At 26.6% G+C, this 22695-nt stretch overlaps 1 protein-coding gene across 3 annotated transcripts; it reads left to right on the plus strand.

Moving 5' to 3' along the window:
* Window positions 1-9928: 9928 nt before the first annotated feature.
* LOC135926538 (origin recognition complex subunit 2-like) lies at window positions 9929-20131 on the plus strand. 3 transcript variants are annotated; one of them, XM_065462451.1, is made up of 8 exons: window positions 9929-9999; window positions 10202-10374; window positions 10417-10552; window positions 10725-10821; window positions 10859-11008; window positions 13540-13839; window positions 18699-18820; window positions 19970-20131. In XM_065462451.1, exons 2-8 carry the CDS (start codon window positions 10313-10315, stop codon window positions 20045-20047), a joined length of 945 nt encoding a protein of 314 aa, XP_065318523.1. In that variant the 5' UTR covers window positions 9929-9999; window positions 10202-10312; the 3' UTR covers window positions 20048-20131. The 3 variants fall into 3 exon arrangements, with proteins under 3 accessions (XP_065318523.1, XP_065318524.1, XP_065318525.1); XM_065462452.1 differs by lacking the exon at window positions 10859-11008; XM_065462453.1 differs by lacking the exons at window positions 9929-9999; window positions 10202-10374; window positions 10417-10552; window positions 10725-10821; window positions 10859-11008 and adding an exon at window positions 11534-11730.
* The last annotated feature ends 2564 nt before the right edge of the window (window positions 20132-22695 follow it).

Raw genomic sequence — 22695 nt, forward strand, 5'->3', positions numbered from 1 at the left:
CATTAGCGTTCGTTTTGAAACGCGATGGGAGTGTGAGTGGAGAATGTAAAAGCCATTAGAAATCAGATTAGTGATATTTTACTATATACTAATAGACTCATCCGAGAAAACTTATGACCCTAAATGCTGCATAGAAGCCATTTCATAGGCTAAGGAATTAAAACATTTCCATTTTTGGTAACTCTTGTCATCTGGTTTAATATTAATCCAGGTGAATTTAGTCAATAAGGTCATGCAAAGTGACAATATTGAGTTGGAAGGAGTCATTACACTTAGAGAAATTATGCAAGATATTTTAAATCGCTTTAAGTAAAACAGCTCTCAAAATTATTATAACTTAGCGAAAGATCTTGGGCAAGTATCAGAACTCTCAGATGATCAGTGTTTTCCTTTAATAACACGCAAAGTTCAAAAACTTTGCTTCTGAGAAAGGAGATGACACGTCTATACATTATCCTCAAAAGGATACGAGATTGAATTCTCAATGCTTTACTAGGTCAAGCGAGAAAATTGTTAGCAGTTAAATCTCTTTGAAGATCATTTTAAATTCTTTACCAGAATTGATAAATATACTTGAAGAGAGCTAATGGAAAATGGGATTAATTAAATATTTTATTTACATATTACGATATGTTGAAAAATAATATTTTCCGCAAGATTAGTAATTGAATTAAAATTTTTAATAAATATATTAAGCAGGCATCCCATAAAAACATCATTGAAATTTTACGCTATATTAACACTAATAGGTTAAATGAAACCTTCAAATATATCCACTGTACTTTAACCATTTCAACTACCGTGGTTCTGCAGAACGCAGCCTCTAATTCAAATTAATTAAAACTTACCTACGATTCCGTGTGACACAGGACTCTTCTGGATCGGAAATGGACTCTCTTATTGTGTAATATGGATCTTTCAAAATTCGTATTGTACACTCAGCTCATTAGTTTTTGGATGATAGGATGTAGAACGTATATGGTGTGTGTTAATTAAATCAGTGGTCCATTGTCTTACACAATGTAATTGAGTACTCCAAACCTAGTTTTAAATCGTTTTATCATAGCCTTAGTAAAGGTAATCTACATTAGATTAATTTCTAGCTATTTGATGTAGTAACCTACACCAATTAGCCAAAATCACGAATCCATTAGTTCAGAAAAATCAATATGGATTTGCTCTAAAGATTCTTTACCTTTATTAATTGGAGCATAGTGTTCATTTGATTCCAATAAAGTCCGTGAAGCGAACGTGATAGGTTTTACCCTTCCTAACATCGCATTCTAAGATTATCGTCAGCGCTTTATAAGGAATTAACGTTTCCTCGAATGACAACAATTTTTTAACCTCTTCAAGGAATTATGTTCATCATTTGTCCACCTCCAAAGTACTTTCACATTCGTTAATCTATGATAGCGCAGCTTTACTATGTAGAATATGAACAAAACGTTGATGATAATTATTCGCGAGTCTCAAAAAAAAATCTAAGTTTGTATATTCTTAATAATAATTTATGGAAGGCAGATGATTATATAACAAATTAGATTTTTTTAAATTCTTTATTTTCATAATATATGTTCCAGTTTGACAAAATTTCATTCAATATATATATATTTTATTATATTATATATATACAAAATTTAACTAAGTGAATTCGGATAACCTTCACTTTTTATGGACAGGATGTATACCATATCTATCATTAATCACCCCTAAAAATGATTCGATTTTTGTAAAAATCGAACTTTCGTCAATTTCGGCTTAATACCAGTCGTCTGTAATCTTTCTAAAACGATTCGATTTTTTTTATATGCTCCTCATCGTTTCGACCAGAAATAATTACATCATCTAAATATGTACCGATCATTTAGAAATCTTTTACCAACTCATACATATATCTCTAAAATATAGTAGGTACACCTGCCAATCCAAAAGGCATTCGTTGATAACGTAAGTATCCCTTATGAGTCGCTATCTTTAGAAATTCCCGAGATTAGGATTCTACTTCTATTCGAAAATACGCAATCTTCAGTTCTATCACGGTAAATTTATCACCAACTATAATTTTTTCTGACAAATCGTCTAATGTAGGAATAACATGATGGCTATACAAAAAACATGAATTAAGCGTTTTTTAAATTAGCACAAATTCGAATTTCACCATTACTCTTGTGCACATTTACGGTTGGCGGTGAACATTGTATCCTAGTTATAGTCGAATAAAACTTTTCGATAATTCCCGCAGCCACTAGTCAGTCTAATTCCATTTCAATTGCTTGCTAGTGGAAATTGAAATCAAAGGGCTGGAAATAATCTTGGTAGTATCCTTTAAATGTATTCGCACCGCGAAATTACGTATATATCCCATCTTATTATTGAAAATTGCTAGATGTTTTCTAACCAATTCACAAATTCTAAAATCTAACATTTTTCTTTGTAAATAGCAAGATGCGATGTTTGAGTTTGGTTCAATTAAACATCCTCACTTGTTTTGTAACTTGATGAGACATTCCTAAATTGAACATTACTATCGATGGTAATTTGAAAAGAGGTACCCCATTCGTTTTTATTATTTTCATAGTAATATCCTTGTCTGTGATCCAATCTTAACGTTAACTTAAGTATCGCCCTTAACATATAATGGATGGTTACCATATGCGGTCAATAAACAGGTTGAGCTAATTTTTGGTGGTCCAATATTTGTCAAATATTAATTTCGATCAATGACGCCTGCACACCAGTCCTACAACATAATACCCATTAATCTTTGCAGTTATTTTTACTCGATTCAAATTTGTTGCCATATATTAAGAATAAATCAAGTGATGTCTTATATGATTTAAATTCTTTGATTTGCAAAAAACTAAAAAATGACCAATTTTTTTTACATTGTTACTTGTAATTTCTGGCTGGGTATCTTTCTACTCAATTATGAGTATACCCACGTTTATATTATTTCAGTTTATTATAATCTTTATCAAAAGTATTATTATATCTGGTTTATTATACCCTTAATCAAACCACAAACGTATTCGCTATAGATGGATCTTTATATTTGTTATTATAATTTATCTTATTGACTATCAAGGGCGTCGCTAGCCTTTACAATCTCAACTAAAATTTTATGGGGGTGGCAGAGCCCCCATACCGATCATTTGCATACTTTTTTAAAATTTGCTAACTCTGAACAATTATTTTGAATTTTATATTTTGTCATTTATTATATTATGCATACAAAATAAATTTCATATTTTGTCATTTATTATATTATGCATACAAAATAAATTTCATATTTTGTCATTTATTATATTATGCATACAAAATAAACTAGCATATAAATAATTAAAATAATACAAGACATTTCTAAAAATAATATTTTTTAATACAAAATCTATTTATTACAGTATAAAATATTTTCGATTGCTGATATAAAAATTTTTTGAAGAATTACAAGTGAAATGGTTTTTAAAAACTACATAATATAAAATAATTCTTAGCAACTTACATTGACAAAAGGTCAATAAACTAATATAACTCTCTGTAACCATTGACAATGTTTTATAGAATGGACTAATAAGGAAAATTTTATAGGCCTAACCAAATCAACAATTCTCGAAGAAGATATGAACGACCAATCCAAATCATAAAACTATATGGTGGTTAGAGCTTCCTCTTAGATGATATAATGGAAGCTAGATAAGTAATCGAGAAAAAACTGTGAGATATTAAATTTCTAAAAGATTATCTTCCATTTTTAATGATATATAAAAGACTACACAGTTGACCATTATTGCTCATCTAAATTATGCAATCATACGCTCTCAGCAGCTGTAGTAATAATCTTAAATTACATAGCCACACAAATAATAGATGCTGGTTAATTTGCAGTCATAGCCATGACACTCACGATATTAACTCATATCAGAATTTATTATGCTAGATAAATTGATAAAACAAAAACACTAAAAATCTTTAGAAGAAATAATGTAAATATTTGAAGCCTTAAGTTATTTACAAGACAGGGATGTCATATTTGAAATGAAACATTTGTAACTTTAAAATAAGAACCAGAGTGATATGATATGATAAAAGAAATTAATTAAGATTTTATATATTAATGTCGCACCACCTTTAGATATCTTAAAATAATAATAGTTTGTAATAATATCATAAACATACTCGTATTAAAAATTTAACTCAAAACTGTTTTGCAACTAAGAAAAAAATAGCCCTCCTAAAAACACATAAAAAAGAGAATAAAAGTTATCTAATTTATTACATCCATTGTGGGATAAATAATAAGATGTTAAATTTTTAACAATATTTCTAAATAAATAGATGGCGTTAAGTATTTGAAAGCTAATTACTACTTATATTTATTATCAAAAGCTTTTATTAATAAAATTATTAAAATATTAACTGTAATATATATATAAATGGCAAATACGTCTGTAAAAATGGCATTCTACCTAATATTTTATAACCAATGATATATAATAGAGGATTATAAACTATATATTTACATACTTTTTATTAATAAATCTCTTATATTTATTTGGATTTGGACCTTGAAAATAATATTAGGAAGAGGCATGGTAAATTGATTAGTGATTTTAAACTCGGCTAATTACAATATTAAATTTGTTAATTTTCAATTAATATTTATTTAATTAGGGTTATATAATAATTTAAATAATAAAATTCAATTAAGCCTCAACTGTTAATGCTAAATTAATATTTAGTAAGTGATATTAATTGTTAAACATGGATAATTATTTTATTATACTGGTTGTTATATAATTTTTATATGTCGCATTCATTTAATTAACACAATTGATTATTAACTAAGTATCCCCCTCTTTCAGAATTAAAAAAGGTGTAAAACAAGGATGCACACTTTCACCTTTCTTGTTCAATATCATAATGTTTAAAATCATAAAAGAAGCTCTGGGAGCTGCAAATCTATTAGATATAGGTTCAAATGTTACAATAAGTGTGGAAAATCGAATAATACCTTATGCTGATGATATAGCCCTTGTGTCTACAAGTGTTGAAGAAACAAAATATATGTTATACTTATTAGAAACATTAAGTTTGAGATTGGGTCTAAAAATAAACTTTAATAAAACTTTTATTCTTCCTTCCCCAAATGCAACTCAAAATTTAAATTTTACAATTGGAAGAAATGCAATTAAGATTGTAGAAAAAATAAAATATTTAGGAGTTATGCTTGACAATAAAGGATGCTGTAAAGAAGAATTGAAAATTAGAATACAAAAAGCGAGAGTGGCGTTTTATAAATATATGAAAATATGGAAAACGAAAGAGATTTCTGTACACACCAGACTAAGAATTTTTAATTCTACTATAATTACTATATTATTTGGTGGAGATTTATGGGAAATTAATAAAACAGAAAATAGAAGATTACAATCATTCATAAATAACTGCCTCCGTACTATAAATGGTATCTTCTACCCAAAAGTAGTATCTAATAATAATTTATGGAGAATATCAAAACACACTCCAATACATATTACATTAAAGAAACGTCGCATTCAATTCCTAGCTCACATCATAAGGAACTCAGACCATAATCTAGTTCATGACGCCATTACATGGATCTTCATTTATAATAGGAAAGAATATACAAAATATAAATCTCTATGGTATTATAAAACCATAAAAGATATTATGGAACTAAACTTAAACATGAAACAATTTATCAAGTTAAACAACTGCAAAAATTCCATAAAGAAGCTCTTCAGAATTAAAGACAAATATTTTAAATAAAAAACATCTGGGCTTGTTTTTATAATGTTAATTATTCTCAAATAGTATTTCCCAAACCTTTTCAGGACTACCGAAATGTAATTGGTATGCTCTTTAAAAAAAATTTTTTTTTTTAGTGTAAATTCACAGCATTAATTTTAAAAAATTAAATTTAAAATCAGCCACAACCCACCTTTAAAGTAATTAACTTATACGCAGTTCTTGGGCATAGGCTCATTTTTTTGCCCCGCTCTTTTTCTTAAAGCCTATGGACGTCTGTAACATTTTTCGAAATGTTGCGCGTACAGTACGGCTTGCCCACAAACGTGTAGAGGGCTTCTCATATTTTTTTTAAAACTTTTACCCCAATTAACTTATGTTCCAATTAGATGGAAATGAGGAATACCTAGCGTAGCTCTGTTGTTTATTCAACGTCAGAGGGCATATGCGCTATATATCATGGATCACGGAACTTCACTTAATAGTTTTATTTAAATTATTTAATAGATTTTTTTTATACATAAAGAATAAATTTATTTTATTTTCAGTAAAATATTTTTAAAATAAATTTATTAAATAAAAGTTTTAAATTTACTATCTTAATTTTGTTCTTCTCCCTGCCAACCTTAACATGGTGGCAGCGGAATTTATAATTTTAAAATCTTTATGTCACTGGAATAATACCAAATGATGATCAAATGAATAAATCAATGGCAGGAGAATTGAATTATTAAACTAGATATCAAACTAGACGAACTAATTTAAATTGGGCTATGATGACTTACAAAATATTCTAAATCCACATACAATATGATTTTAGCTACTGAAACATAGTAAACTAGATGAAAAAGTTCTGGAATGTTATGTTTATTTCATTCTAAAAACATGTAAGAAATGATTAATTTGAAAAAGTGAAATAATTAAAATTTTAATTATAAAATCTTTAAAATATTTATAAAATAAAGATATTGTAAAAAATAAACACATATATATTATGATATTATCTTTTCCGGAGTATAGCGGCAACATGCAATCTTATATTGCTAAGGCTGAGAATTTTTTTAAAGTTAGTAAGCTCAACAGTAGATGTGAGGCTATGCTATTGACTTTTAATTTACCTGATAACATCTTTAACTTAGTTAGGGCCATATCGACAGATGAGGAGTTTGAATCTCCAGATGCTTTGCTGAAAAGGCTAAAATTATTTTATAAAAGTAATGATATAAATCTTATAAATAAAAATATTGATAAACATATAATTAATACTTATAAATTAAAGGAAATATTGTTGACATAATATCATTTGAAATAATTTTAGTATCTAAAGATAAAAATGATGAAAATATAAATATACCCATAAGATCACATGGTGAAATTTTAAAAGAGTAATATGACTGTAAAAATAATGATATAAATCTTAGTATTGAAAAAATTAGTGAAAATGAAATAGATGAAATTCCCATATACAAAATTTTTAAAAAAATAGAATCGAAATCATTAAAGCTTGACACTTACAAATATTAAAAAATCAAGAGAATAGACAATACAAATAAACATTTACCTTATATAATTAATGATAAAGTGGACGAATTTTCCAAATTTAAAATTTTAAAAACAATGAAATCTAAATTATGTTTAAAGGACAAAACATATGTAAGCAATAATGACTACTTTAAAACATTATTTTTATTGAAGATAAAAGAAAACAGTAATTTTGAGTTATTATTTGCTTTAAAAAATAAGGGCACAAAATTTAAATCTCTGAAGAGAGAAATGGATGTACAGACGTACATATCATCTTTTATTAAAAAATACATATAAAATAATTTTTTAAAACGCTTTAATAAAAAAAATAAATATAAAATAATACATTATGAAATCTATTTATAAAACGCGATATTGATAAACGTAAACGCTATTATTTAAAACGCAATGTAAATAATATATAAATAAAACGCGACCAATTTTTTATTTTATTTTATTTCAATTATTCAATATGTGATAAATTTATTCTGCTTCAATTATTCTTAATCAAATTCGATATTTTTTAAATTAATTCTATTTCGATTACTCGACGATTCTTATTCTAATACGACGTTATTCAATAATACCTACATTCTAAAATCATTCAAAATCTTCGCATATATATTTAATAACAAACAATGATAATAATTAACAGAAGGGTGACAAATTCAAATCATATGAACAACTAAACCCTTTTTTCGAAGATTTGAGGAATAAGACAAGATAAGAAAATTTACGAACAAAAACCAACTAATACTAGATATGACACTACCCAGATGATGCCATATATTGAGAACAACAGACTTTATGATAATAATTACAAACATCAGTTTAGACAACCATGGCAGATTTGACCAAATTATGGCAACAAAGATTTAACAACAAAAATAACTATCATTTTCCAAGACGAAACTATGACAGATTTTATGATCAAAATAGATGGGAAACTCCTTGAACACGAAAAATTTAAGTCTAAAGAGAACCTAGGCAGGGTTCCTTTAGAAGGTGGAATGTTTAACATGGATAATTATTTTATTATACTGGTTGTTATATAGCGCAAATTTTTATATGTCGCATTCATTTAATTAACACAATTGATATTAACCTCACTTATTAGTATATTTTAAATTATTTAATACATTTTTTTTATATATAAAGAATAAATTTATTGTATTTTCAGTAAAATATTTATAAAATAAATTTATTAAATAAAAGTTTTAAAATAACTTTCTTAATTTTGTTCTTCTCCCTGCCAACCTTAACATTAATATTCTATTTTTAACATGGAATTTGATTGCAAGCTGACATAGTGAAGATAAAATTTATATGTATTAATCTAATCTAATAATTAAAATAGTATTTATTTAATAAAAATTTAGATAGTCTTATTAATTTTTAAATTATAAAATTAAATATATATATATATTACTCAATAGAATTATAAAAGAAATCGTTCAGCAGGCAATCAAAAAATATTTATTTTTAGTTCAAGGGGATATTAAGGAGCTATTAAAAAAATTTTTTTGCTTCAGGGGGCTATTCAATTTTTTCAAGAGGCTCGAGCCCCTTTTCCCCACCCTAGTGACGCCACTGTTGACTATGATGGCATATTTTTATTTGTCATTTATTTGTCTGCTAGTTCAAAAGAGATTGCTAGATTAAGAATAAATTGGTATTATCTCTATCAAGACCGACGGAATATAGAGCCCTTAGATCTCTTTCCAATTTCGGTATTTTCATGTCAACCATAAACTGATCAACTAAATAATCATTGACATCATTAAGATAAAGATAACGCTTGCCAATTGTTCTAATTTTATTCGCAAATTCAGCTAAAATTTCCGTTGATTATCGGTTAAATAATCTTAGGACATAATGATTTGATTTCCTTAAAAGAGGTTCCAATAGAATCTGGATAGCAATTGCAATTAACTAGTTATTAATTTTTGTTGGCAAAGAATGTTAAAAAATATATCTATATATTGAGATTCAGTTAGACTTACATCTAAGGAAACTGGCTTCAAAAAGTAACCAGATTGATCTCTTTCTATTGAATTTATCAAATTTAACAGTAAATAAGTTCGCCAATTTTCTTTTATTCCCTGTATTCTCACAAGGTATTACCACCATTTAAAGTATCGCCACCATTTTGGCTAAACTATCCATATAAATATAATTTTTTTTAACCTTTTATCTTGAATACTTAAGATAAAACTATAAGTATACCATATTTATTTGTATATTTTAAAATTGTCACATAAAATAAATAATTATCGTTTTTTAAACACATATTTTTAATTAAATAGAATGTTCCATTTTTTTATAAACAATTTAGTAAATTATTATTACAAATTTTATTTCTAATTTTAACCTATAATTAATTAACTATAAAGTATAAACTAAGATATTTTTTACCTGCCCATTTTCAGTTTACCTGTCCACAGCGTCTACATGAACGGGGGAGTTATTAGAGGTTTGCATCCTATTTTTTCGAGGTAGGTAAGGGGTAGGTGGCTTTAATGGGGGTAGGATACATTTTTTGGGGAGTTATCTATTAAATTTTGAGATTAAATAGGACAAATTTATTGCTGTATGAATTAATGTTTTACTTTAGACCTATTATAATATAATTCATCAACCAAATCTATATATTGCAAACATCCAAATAAAACTTTCTGCTATCCTTAAAAAGTAATTTAAAAGGTTTAGACATTTTCAGCAAGCTCATAATGCTATAATAATAAATTCATTGTAAATGATGGGGGTTTTAATTGAATATATAATCTAAAAAATAACTCCTTTATATTCACAAAATGTCGATAGTAGAGATAAAATAATTTAAGTTATACTTTTTAAATTTTCTGATAGAGTATCATTATAATTAAAATGTTGAAATTAAAAATAGGGGTGTAGTGTGGGCATAGGTTTTTGAAGGGGGTTTGCATCCTGTAAAATCCTGTCATGTAGACTCTGCCTGTCCATTCTCCGACACGGAGTTGATCTACACATTTATCATATGGAAAAACAGCGCTATTTAAATTATAAAACTCATTTCACTGAGTGGATGTATGAGATGATGTTAGTTTTAAATTTATAAAATAAATATAACTAGTTTTATAGGAACGGATTTAATGTATTATTATATGGGGTTGGCTCAAAATATGATTTACTCGAAACTTATATTCTGAATTGCTTGAAAAATTCATTTACGCACATTGTTATTCAAGGATATATGGTGGATATCAACTTAAAAATAGTATAAATCGATTTATGAGAAATATATTATTAAATTTCAATATTTATCAAATAATATTTAATTAAAACCTAATATATGTTTTTTATGTTAAGAAGCATTTTTAAAAATATATAAGCACATATTATAGATATAGAAATTTAGAATATGATTTGATATAATTCTGTTATTATAGATAACTGATACAATATTAAACATGATTGAAATCCCGCAGAAATTTATTCAATTAGGTCATATAGAAAGATCTATTGATAACTTTCTTTCTAGACCAGGTTTACAATAAATGATTTGATTTTAATTTAAGTTTAGAAAATAATAGAAAAGAGTATTTTATCGTGGTCCACAGCTTAGATTCTATTAATCATCAAACTGAACAGATATTGAACTTTTTATTAAATCTAGTACAAATTGGGAATATCCATATAATAGCATCTATAGATAAGATAAATAATGGAACAAGTATATAAAAAGCAACTGAGACTTTATTTAAAATACCTTATTTTTATTTAAAAATATGATAGAATTTCAGTCAAATATGAAAAAAAGGAAAGGGTTGATATAATTTTTGTTTAATCATATTTCCATTTAGGTTATACATAATTTTAACCTTTGAAAGTAGCTAAGTTTCGGGTTTAATGACCTAACATTTAATAAAATATAAATATATTGAATATTTTAAAATCTTTTAAACCTAAAATGATTCTTTATCTTTCTCAATAAACTTTATTAGTTTAAAATCAATACACATTAATACACAGGGACCCGAACTGTTATTTATAACGGCTCATTTTGGTTACGGTTCAGTATGTAAAAAATTATGGTTACATTTTGGTTATGGTTCTTAAGAAGAAATTTATAAAGGTTCGGTTCAGCTAATTTTAAAGGTTTATAAAGGTTCATTATGATTAGAAATTTTTTTTTTTATTGAAGCAACACCATCTTCTAATTTATTTTTATTATTAACATCTATAAATTATATATATAAAAAAAATATAAGATTCAAAATAACCTTTAAATATATTATTTGAACATATAAGTAATATATTTTCTAATATAAATGGATTCCTTTTTGTTTTTTGTGACGATAACACAAATTTTAGCCCCGAACACAAATTTTAGCCCCAAAAAAGCCCTTTCTACAGAAACTTGTGTTTCGGGAACCGCCAGTCCTATAAGAGCAAGTTTATATAATTATGGATATTCAAATTATTTCTATTTCTAAAATATAAAAACTGAACCGGTTTAACCGTTTTTTTATAAAGGTTCTTTTTACTTTTTCAAAAAATAATTATATTAGTTATGGTTATGGTTCAGATTAGTGATCTGCATCGGGCCTAATTTTTCAAGCCCGGCCTGGACCGAAATTTTTTTTAAAAAAGTTTTGCCGGCCCGGTTTGAACCGGAATTTTTTTAAAAAAATTTACCGGCTTGGCCCGAATTTACTTAAATATAGAAATTAATTTTTATAATTACTCAAAATAAAAGACATATGTTATATGGCTTTTAGTTTCAATAAATAAAATCAAAAATTTTTATTTTACATAAAAAATTCAATATAAAATTGATAAATTTAGATATATTTAGAAAAAATTCCAAAATCCGACCCGACCCAGCACGAATTTTTTAAAAATATTAGGCCCGGCCCGAACCCGATTATTTTAAAATAGGGTATGGGCCGGGCCTAACTTTGCAGATCTCTAGTTCAGATATTTATAACAGTTTGTTATGGTTCACTCCGGGTCCCTGGTAATACGTCATGGATGTTTATATTGTGGTATCCACTTTTATATTTAATTGAGGTTTTTCTAATACATACTGTAAATTTTTAATGTGGCTAAGAATTTAATTGTATTTTTTAATATAGTTTAAAATTATAATGTAAATTTTCATATTTTTTTTATGCTTATATTTTTATTAATCTATTTAATTAAACTTATTAAACCTTTACCATTTTTTTGGACCTTTGTTAATTTTAAAATCGATTCTCTAAAGAAATTTATATGCTTATAGTAAAAGACAATAAAAATTTTCATTATTCAAAGATGGTAATAATTTCTTAGTAACAAGTCTATATTTTATGTCTATATCCCTTCCCTCTTTAAGGACTTGTTCTAATTTCATACTTCATACCATAGCACTGCATTATATATCTTTTGAGTATTTAAAAAAATAGATCCAAGTCGATTCAACTAGAAGTTATTTTTTTGTTGGACTTGCACTACAATTTTTAAAGGTAGTATTTAAATCCAATCTTGATTTAACCAAAAAGAATATTAATTGGAACTTAGTAAAAAAACCAAATTTGAATTAAAAGCATAAAAATATGGGAGTAAGTCTCATTTAAATATTTTAAATTTTAACTTTTTATAAAAAAAATCAGGAAGTCTCTTCGATTTAAAATAAATATTTCTTGCCTAAAGAAAAATATTTGAGATCGCCTGGCCTAAATTCAGACAGGTTGAGTTTTGGTATATACGGAACATTACTTTATATATTATAATTGGGTTAATTAGTTATAAAAAAATAAATTATTATTTTGAAAAAATTGTTTGTAACTATTTGAAAAACTTTGAAAAATAATAACTTTATATTCAATTTTTTATGATTATTATCCTAAAATATATACTATCATTAAAAGTTTTTTACATTACACAATTTTTTTAACATAGCATATATGTAAATTAAAATGAATGACTTTAACTTAAAAAAGAATTTCACCATTTTTTTAATATTCATCCAGCAACATAAAAAAATTTAATTCCAAAAATTTAAAAACTTTATTGAAAAACACATGATAAGCTAGTCTTTTTTAAGTTTTAAAGCTTTTAAAGCAAGTTTTGAACACAACATTAAAATTAGACATAAATTTTAAATGATATTTAAATAATATAATGATGGCATATCAAAAAAAGGTTATTTATTTTTAATTAAGTTCACATGTTAGAAATTTTTTATTAACCCTGTAAGCTGTAATTCACTCTTTAAAAAAGTTTGGGACGAAAAATCTGACAGTTACAAGGAATTCAATTGGATACGCCATCACACGCCAACGCCTCGCTCTTTCTTGCAGGAGTCAAATTCTCAAGATTCTTGTTTCTTTTTGATTAACTCTACACATCCACAAAATGACAACAATGGAGATGAAATTAAAAATGACGGAAACGATGCCTCTATTTTGTCTCTGAAACGCGTGTATTCCAGCCTCTCCGTAAATTCCAAAAAAGTCTTTGACATTATGACGCTGGAAATTATGAAATTCGAATCAGATGTTTCAGATCTACCAAGTGATGGTATAATTTTTTTTTTGTTTTTCAATATTTTTTAATTAACAGGAAAGGGTTTTTAAGTCAAGATCGAGTGAGAATCTGGTGTTTTAAAATTCTAAATATTTTTAAAAAGGAGATCCTGGGAATTAAAAAAAAATAAGTTCTCTTCCGGTTTTTAGAAATGACCCCTTTCCTGGCGCTGATTCCCATAGCTTTGAAAAAACGTTCTATCTGGAAGTGGCTTGAAATAAATAACTAAATTTTGAACAATATAAAGGAGGCCGGGGTTATACTGCTATTGGTGTAAAAGGGAAACGCTTATAACTTTTTCATCTTTATAGCTAATTGTCTCAAATTTTGTCAAAAAAACGTCATTCTTTTCATACTAACTAACAATATGCATTTAATAGCGGGGACTACGCATTCATATGATATTGATCATATTCATAAACGACTTTTTCACCAACTTTTTTTTCAAATATTTCTTGCTCTGAGACAAACGTACTTCTTTGAATTAAAATGAACATGAATCTAATAACAGGCATTTTTTTTTGCCAGGTCGAATTAAATCTGATATTTGATTCGAATTCGAATATTTACTAAATGCACTAATTTTACTCAATCAAAAAAAGATAAATATCCCAAGAATCATCCACTGGCATTTATTGCTGACGAATTTCGGCTATGGAAAAAAATTCCCCGGAAAATAATTCCCAGGTAAATAATTCTCCGGAAAAAAAAAACCACGGAAAAAATTTCCTCGGAAAAAAATTCCCCATTTTTTAAATCCTATAAAATATTAAATTGTTTTTATAAAATTAACAATATAGGAAAAAATATCCCCGGAAAAAAAATCCCTAAAATATTTTTTGAGAAAATCGTCAAAAATTCCTGTAAAATTTTTCCAAATAAAAATTTCAAATAAAATAGTACTTGGGATTAATATTAAACCTAACAAAAACTTAAATTATTAATTAATACTAATAAATATAATGTATAATGTTATGGACTTATCCCGAACCCAGGTTTAGTGAAAATTAAACAAAGCAATATTTATAAAATAAACGAATTGAATACCTAGTCTCTCTGATATTATGCAGAATATTATGGCCAGCTCAGATTTTTTATTTTGGCCCGGATTTATAAATTCAAAAATTACCTAGTCTCTGTAATATTAAGCTAAATATTATTATAAGTTAAGTAATGATAATGGCCAGCTCCCATTTTTTATTTTGGCCCGGCATAAATTCATATCATTTTTTGACCCGTTTAAGGTCCACGGTCCAAAATACATTTTAAAATCAAGGCCCTTATTTATCTCGATAGTATATAAATGTAATTAGATCGTAAAAAGAAACCTAGAGTATTTTCGACGGCATTGATTGCGGCCTTTTCAAAATCCATATAAATTGTTATCGGATCTATGACTAAATTCCGTTCTTGGGCTTTTTCGAGTAAAATCTTAAAAATTTCTTCATACGTTGTATGTTTTTCTTTGTAACAAAAAATATGCCGTTGTAATAAACAGTGTTTTAAAGGGTATTCTAATTACATATAGCTGAAAAATAAATGAGGAGCCAATTTAAAATTTCCGTCTATATACAAAGTTTTCGTTTCGGCTAACATTTTATGCATATAATCGGTGGCAAATATAATTATTCGTTAATTAGAATCTCTGCCATTATCATGCAAAAGAAATCTCTCATTCGTGGGGGATCCGGTTGTAGCCCAATCCTCTAATATTAAAAGATATTTTCAATTAAAAAGTTATTTATAGCATAAATATGATTTAATTTGAAATGCTTAATTCTTCCAATGTGGCCAGAATAGGAGGAAACCTATTTATTTTGTGATTTCTAAGTGTCCTCTTGATACTATCTTCATTCGGAAGTCTTTTTCTGGATTCGGGAGACAATTTGGACATTTCTTCTGCTTATATTTGGCAAGTATTTTGATTTGTTTCAGAGGCTTTTCTTTTCATCGTGCTTATAGCATTTTCAATTTGATAATCATGTGGGTTTATAGGATGAATATGAGGCGTATTTTCCAATGTATAGTCATTTTCATTGTAATATTTCAAAATATCTGGGCATTTTTCAGCATTATATAATGTACATTTGTCTTTTAAGATTTGATAATTGTAGGAATAGCCCTCATGAAAAATTTTAGCATGCTTTTTTAACGGAAGAATAAAAATAAAAAATTTATTAAAATTATCAAAAATGTTTAAAATAGTAAAAGAAAATTTTATAAAAAGTAATAAAAAAACTAAATGAAAATCGTTTGTTTCAAAATTACATAGAATATATCACCCAAATATATAAATTTATTTATTCTTGAGCATAACTTTCCTTTCAACGTTATAAATAATAATAATATCAGGGAACTAACTGGGATTATGTAATAACATTTCCGGAGTTGGAAACTTTCAAATAAAAAAGGTTTCTATTTTAAGATTATTGTCCTTCCTGTGTTTTCTTTGATGAATTAAATATATTAAAAATTATAATATTTATAAAAATAAACAAATATTATTTAGAATAAATAGTATATTTTTTGGTAACGTTCAATTACTTGAGATTCTCTTTGAATTAAATAAGCTTTTGTAATTAGTGATTAGGATCAATCTTTTTTTGAAAATTTATAATCAGATACAATTTTTAAAATCAATAATATTAAACATAAAAATTTTCTATTATGTTATTTTTGTCCGGGATTCTAACTTATATAAACGAACGGAACAGAATAGTGTCATAATATTCATTTTAATGTTATATATTAATTTTAACCTTAGTGGCGTGTTAGAAATAACCCCCTCCCCCTCTTCATGGTAAATATAATGTGGTTTAATTACCTATTTTCATATTATCTATTCAAGTCATGAAAAGTGGATTATGGAGATATCCTTTCTCTTTCTAGGGAAAAATTTGCTTTCACATTTTTCTTTTCAATTTTAAATTGTAAAACCTCTTTCATAATTTTCATATATTTCTATAAAAACCTATCGTGACAAATTTATACTTTTTATGCTCTCTACTAAATTATAAAATATAAAAGCTACCAACCGATTTATCAATTCTCATTTAAAGATTGCCCTTTTGGATTTAAAAAAGAAATACTCTCAACGTTCAGAAAATACTAATATATTTTTTAGAAATATTTTCTTTATTTTAGCGGCGGGATTATTTTTTGATAATTTAAAAAAAAATTATTCGGGAAATTTTTTCCGGTTTTTTTTCCGGGGATTAATTTTCCCCCATATTTAATTTAAAATCTAAAAAATGGGGAATTTATTTCCGGGGAATTATCTTCCAGGAGAAATTTTTTCCTGGGATTTTTTTTCTGGGGAATTATTTTCCAGGGGATTTTTTTGCGGGGAATTTTTTTCCGGTGAATTATTTTCGGGGATTTTTTTTCCGGATATTTATTATTTTCCGCTTACCATCAGCTTTGGAGATCATTAAAACTTAGAACGATACAATTAATATGTTTGGTATTATTAAATTAAATTTTTCTCTAGAATTATTTTGTTTGGGTATTATTTAATTTTTTAACTAATTAATAATTTTTATATATTAATTAGTAATTTTTGAATTAATATCACTTGCCATCTACTTTAACATTTATTTACTTTCAATGCACAAATATTTTTATCAATAACCAACTAAACTAAAATTTTTAAAATTTCACAAAGTAAAAATAAATAATAATCATGAATGAATATGTATATATAAATTGTTCAGGAGTCTTCCCATTTCTTTTTTTTACTATTCAACACTTCATATATTTTCGTTATATGACAACCATATTGGGCATAATCTTGTAGATACTTAACAACTAAATAACCTCAAAAATTGGAAGATGAATTAATACCCTTATGCAAATGAAATGAACTAACTCATGGTGGAGGCGAATGGTCCTGTCCTATATCTTTGACTGGGACCGGATTTATATTTTTTGAGGACCAAAGTCCGGACGGGTCTTTTATTAGTATTTAAATTTGATCTATTAATATAATTTTTTACCTAATTTTTTTGCATATTTTATTTTATGTTATTTTTATAGAGGTATTTTAGTTTTTGTGAATATTTAGTTCATTTTTATTTGCAATATGAAAATTATAATTTTGTCAAAAAAGCATTTTAACGGGAACTAAATTAGGTAAAAACGAAATATTTAAAAAATAACAACAAAATAAAAAGACCAATCATAGGCCGATCTTTTTACTTAATACTACGGCTTGGATCGATTTTAAAAGATTATGGTTGGGTCCTGTTTAAACTAAAGATTGGACAAAGATCGGACCATGATCTTCACAAAACTCACTGAAGAAGAGGTCACAAAAATACCTCTTGATACAATGAAGATCCTATAGCCAAAAATTAGTAAACGAAAAGGGCCTAATTTATATCCTTATTTATTATTTACCAATGAGATTATGCAAATGCTTAAAGATAGTTATATATATGGTATAAAATACTATGTTATGCTCCTTTTATTAGATGTTAAATTTGGTGCTATCATATTTAAAATTAAGACAAGAATAATATCATAAAAATAATTATATATATTAAAAAATAGTTCTTATTATTTCTGTGGTCTCATTGGAGAAGGCTAAATTTAATTTGACTACGCCGAAAATACATTTTATTATATAAAATTGAATTTTTAGCACATCTAAAGCAATTACCTAATTAGAGAGATTAAGGCTATGAGTGTTTCAATTCTTGAAATTATCATTGAAATTCTCGTACGCTCCAATTAGACGCACCCTAATAATAAAGTATTAGCGATGCCATGATTTTTGAATTGGGAATTGGCAAATAAAATTTTATAAAATTTATATATATATTTTTTTCACCAAATTTTTCTTAACTTTTAAGATTCGATACCATTTCAAAATCTACTAAGACTATGCCGGGAAGAATTTTTGGTCGGCAATGAAATTGGGTTAAGGATACACTTGAGAGAATTTGTGGATCATGAAATTATTACTATAAAAAATGTAAAGTATATTACGTTTTAACAAAATGACATATAAATCTTGATATTAAATCCTTTATTTGTTTATTTATTTTTAAGCTTTTGCTGTCTTTAAATATTTTTAAATGATCTGTTATTGAAATATAAAATTTCAACGATGAGTTACATCATATCATTAGTCTCAGGCTTAACTGTGAATTAGTAACACCTTACCACGACATTTGTCAAACATGGTTAAACTCCAAAGGCCGCCACTGATACTGAGGTTGATTCCTCAATTACTCAAAGTGCAACGACTAACCAAAGCCTTAAAATCATCCCGTTTTCCATCAACCCTTGAGCTATTAAACTATACATTTCCAATGGCAAATGCCTGATGGACCTACTATGATCCTGTGAAAGAAAACGAATTCTAACTTGAGATTTTTTCGCCATCGAATATAAATTGTGGTTTCTGCATTACCTACTAACATATATTATTACTCACAACTGCAGCGAGGCATGCTAACTACTGCAGCGTAAGAGTATGACCCTGAACACTGTCAAAACAAACTCTCTTAGTTTATTCAATCAGTTTCCATAGGAAAATAAGATTTTATAAGCCAAAGGGAAGGGAACAACTATATGATACAAAATAAGTTTACTGACATAGTAACATGGAGATTTTTTAAAATCATATCCTACTTTTTATCTCTTTCATGGCAAAACAAATTCATATTTGCACGATCGTTGGGAAACTCCAACTTTATATTTATGTAAACTTCCACTCCCATTATGAAATTAGTTAAAAATTGTTAAAATTTTTCCATTTGATTTTATTAGAAATTATATTTGAAAATTAAATATATCTCTTGTAAATTTTTTTGAGATTGGAGTTTTATATTAGGTAACAAATTTATTTGTTTGAACACAGCGTTTATTTCGAAAGTTTAAAATCAAAACTCGACCGAGTTCGAACGTCCGATAGGAGTTCGACCGGATCGGGGTAGGTTCATGTCAGGCTCAAAAAAACAACTATTTTAGCGCTAATAAAGAATAAAAGTAATTTTAAAAAAAACTGATATTAAATTCTTACCTGAGATAATAATTATTTTAAAAAGTTAAATCAATTTTTTTTTAAAACAAAAATTTAGAAAACTTTCCATTTTCATATTTCTTCATTATTTTTAAGGATGAATCTGGAATCGAACAAATATACTTTAACATTAGTCGAAGAGCTTTATCAAATTTTATCCATCAAATCACATAGTTTTATTTTTTGATGTAATATTTCAAACGACATGTTATATACAAAAATTTTTTAAAAATGAAATTTTGTAAATTTGCAAATTATTAAAATCATGAATATATTTTTAATAGTATTATATATAAAAAAAATTGTAACAATATTATGGGATATTTTGTAAAAAATATTTTAAAATTAGCCACGGACGAACTAAATTATAATATCGACTTTATTTTCCAATCGAATTTGGTCTCATTCAAATTTTTCTTTAAATACTGAATAAGAGGTTTATAATAATTGAATATTGACTTAAAATCAATGTAATCCCTTTTGGTTAGTATTTTTAACCCTTCATGCCACTCTATTCCACGCCCCTTTTCCATAATTGATCTGTTTTTTTTTCAAAAAATAAATATAAAATTATGTTCTATAAGCCATTTAAAAATTAGGTGTAATAAACTAATAAATTGATAAATAAGATTTTTTCTACCTTAATAAGCCTCCAGCTACTTTATTATCAAATAAATCACATTGGGACAATTCCATATTTATTTCATCAATGCTTTTATCGCAAAGCCCTTCGAATATCTGATACTTTAACACGATGGCGTTTAAATATTTGGGAATATTTGCGTTGCTTACGATGAAATGATTTAGTCCCAAAGTGAAGAAATCTTTAACATCTTTTTTAATCTCGCGTGGCATTTCTAGTCCCTGTATTTCTCCCACGTATTGCCACCATAGCTCATTTAATTTAGTTGAGTCCGTTTGGCCCTCTATCAATTTATATTTCCATATCTCTAGGGTTAAAAAATACATCATTTTGGGGATATCGCGTAGAGCTTGATGTAGTAAAAACCTTTTTCGCAAATCTTTTCCTAAAAGGTTAAATGAAAGAGCAATTTAAATAAAAATAATTCGCATAACTTTTGATGAAAATATTGGGAGCGAACGATTTATATATTTTTATGTCATTTTTTTTGACATAAAAGTCATATTACTTTTATAATGAAGTTTGGACATGAAAGTATTATATATTTTTGTTATATAACCTTGAATAAATCTTTATTAAAATAAGATGATTTATAAAAGATCAAAATTTTATAATTTTTATAATTCTATCATTACCTTGTGGCAACAAATTCATTCTTTTCAAGTTTTCCAAATTTAAAGCAGAGAGGGCTATCACCTCTCCTACGGCTTCCTCGAATTCGAGACTCATTGGATGTTGCATTGTAAGTGGAAGTTTGGAAAATGCGTCATAGTATACGATATGCCCGATTTGATGATATATAGTAAACCAAGTCGAATATGTGGGGTCTGCACATAGCGTTAACCTTTATAAAGAGTTTCATGCCTATACACTTAATATTAAGCCTATTCAAGACATGAATCCAATAGAACATTATTCAATTCATTCTATTCGATTCATTTTATTCGTATTCACACGAATAATAAAATTTATTATTTATATTCGATTTGAATAATTTCCATAATTTGTTTTTAAATATTATTCATACGTAAATATATTGACAGAAGCACATCTAATTTTAAAAATAAAAAAATATTATAAGTAATCTGTTGATGAAAAAACATGCTATCAAATTATTAACAAAATTCATATTAATTTAATTTATAATGCCAAGCCATTTTTTAAAATTCGGCAGCAAATTAGTTCCAAATGATAAAAGCCCTTCACAGCAGTTGTTATCAACCAAGGCGCTTAGCCAGAAATTTTCTACAAGAGGGGGGCGGAGATAAATTTTTTTATGTTGGAACATTAAAAATTTATTAGAAATTTTCAATATAAAATTTATTATAACCAGTCTTGTTAAGGAGCGGAGCTACAGGAGCGGCGCTCCGGAGCGCCGCTACATTTTTTCAAAAAAAGCTGGAGCGCCCCTCCTTTTTAAAAATGAGAAGCGGGAGCGGGAGTAGCTCCTTTTAGGGCTGGAACGGAGGAGCGGCGCTCCTCCGCTCCTTTAAATTTAATATATAAATTATATTATTTTTTAAATATTAATAATATATTTGTTAATTAAAATTTAATGAAAATAAAATTATATTTTATTTAAATTTATTCATTATTAAATGTTGAGCCGAGTTTTATATTGATTTTTCATCTAATCATTTGAAACATTAAACATCAGTTTTTCCTTTTTATATTGAAAATTTTTTGAAAAATCTTGTACATCATTTTATAGATATATAATAAAAAATAGTTTTAGATATTATGGAAGTGATATAAATAAATTTAGGTTATGGAACCTATGAAAAAAGCTCTGAAAATCCTTGAAGGGGAGCTTCATATGGACATGGGTTTCCTAAGTCCTACCATTTTTAAACTCATTTCAAAATTAAATGAATTATCAGATTTAGAGTTTTGCCAACCTCTTGTAAAGTCTCTCATCAGCGGTATTAATAAAAGGTTTATAATAAAACATAAATTATATCTATTTAAATAACCTTATTGCAGATTTCCAAATATTTATCATGATGATAATATAATTGCAGCGATTGTCCATCCTGCATTTAAATTGAATTGGGAATGGATAAAAGATCCAAAAAATATGGAACTAAAAGCCAGATTAATTAATTTTTTAGGGAAACAAATACCCGAAGGAAAAATAGCTACAACTAGTTCACGGGAACCTTGTAATGATTTGGAAGAT

The sequence above is a fragment of the Gordionus sp. m RMFG-2023 genome, chromosome 3, assembly GCF_954871325.1.
Source record: "Gordionus sp. m RMFG-2023 chromosome 3, tfGorSpeb1-WG-v2, whole genome shotgun sequence".
Classification (NCBI taxonomy): Eukaryota; Metazoa; Nematomorpha; class Gordioida; order Chordodea; family Parachordodidae; genus Gordionus; species Gordionus sp. m RMFG-2023.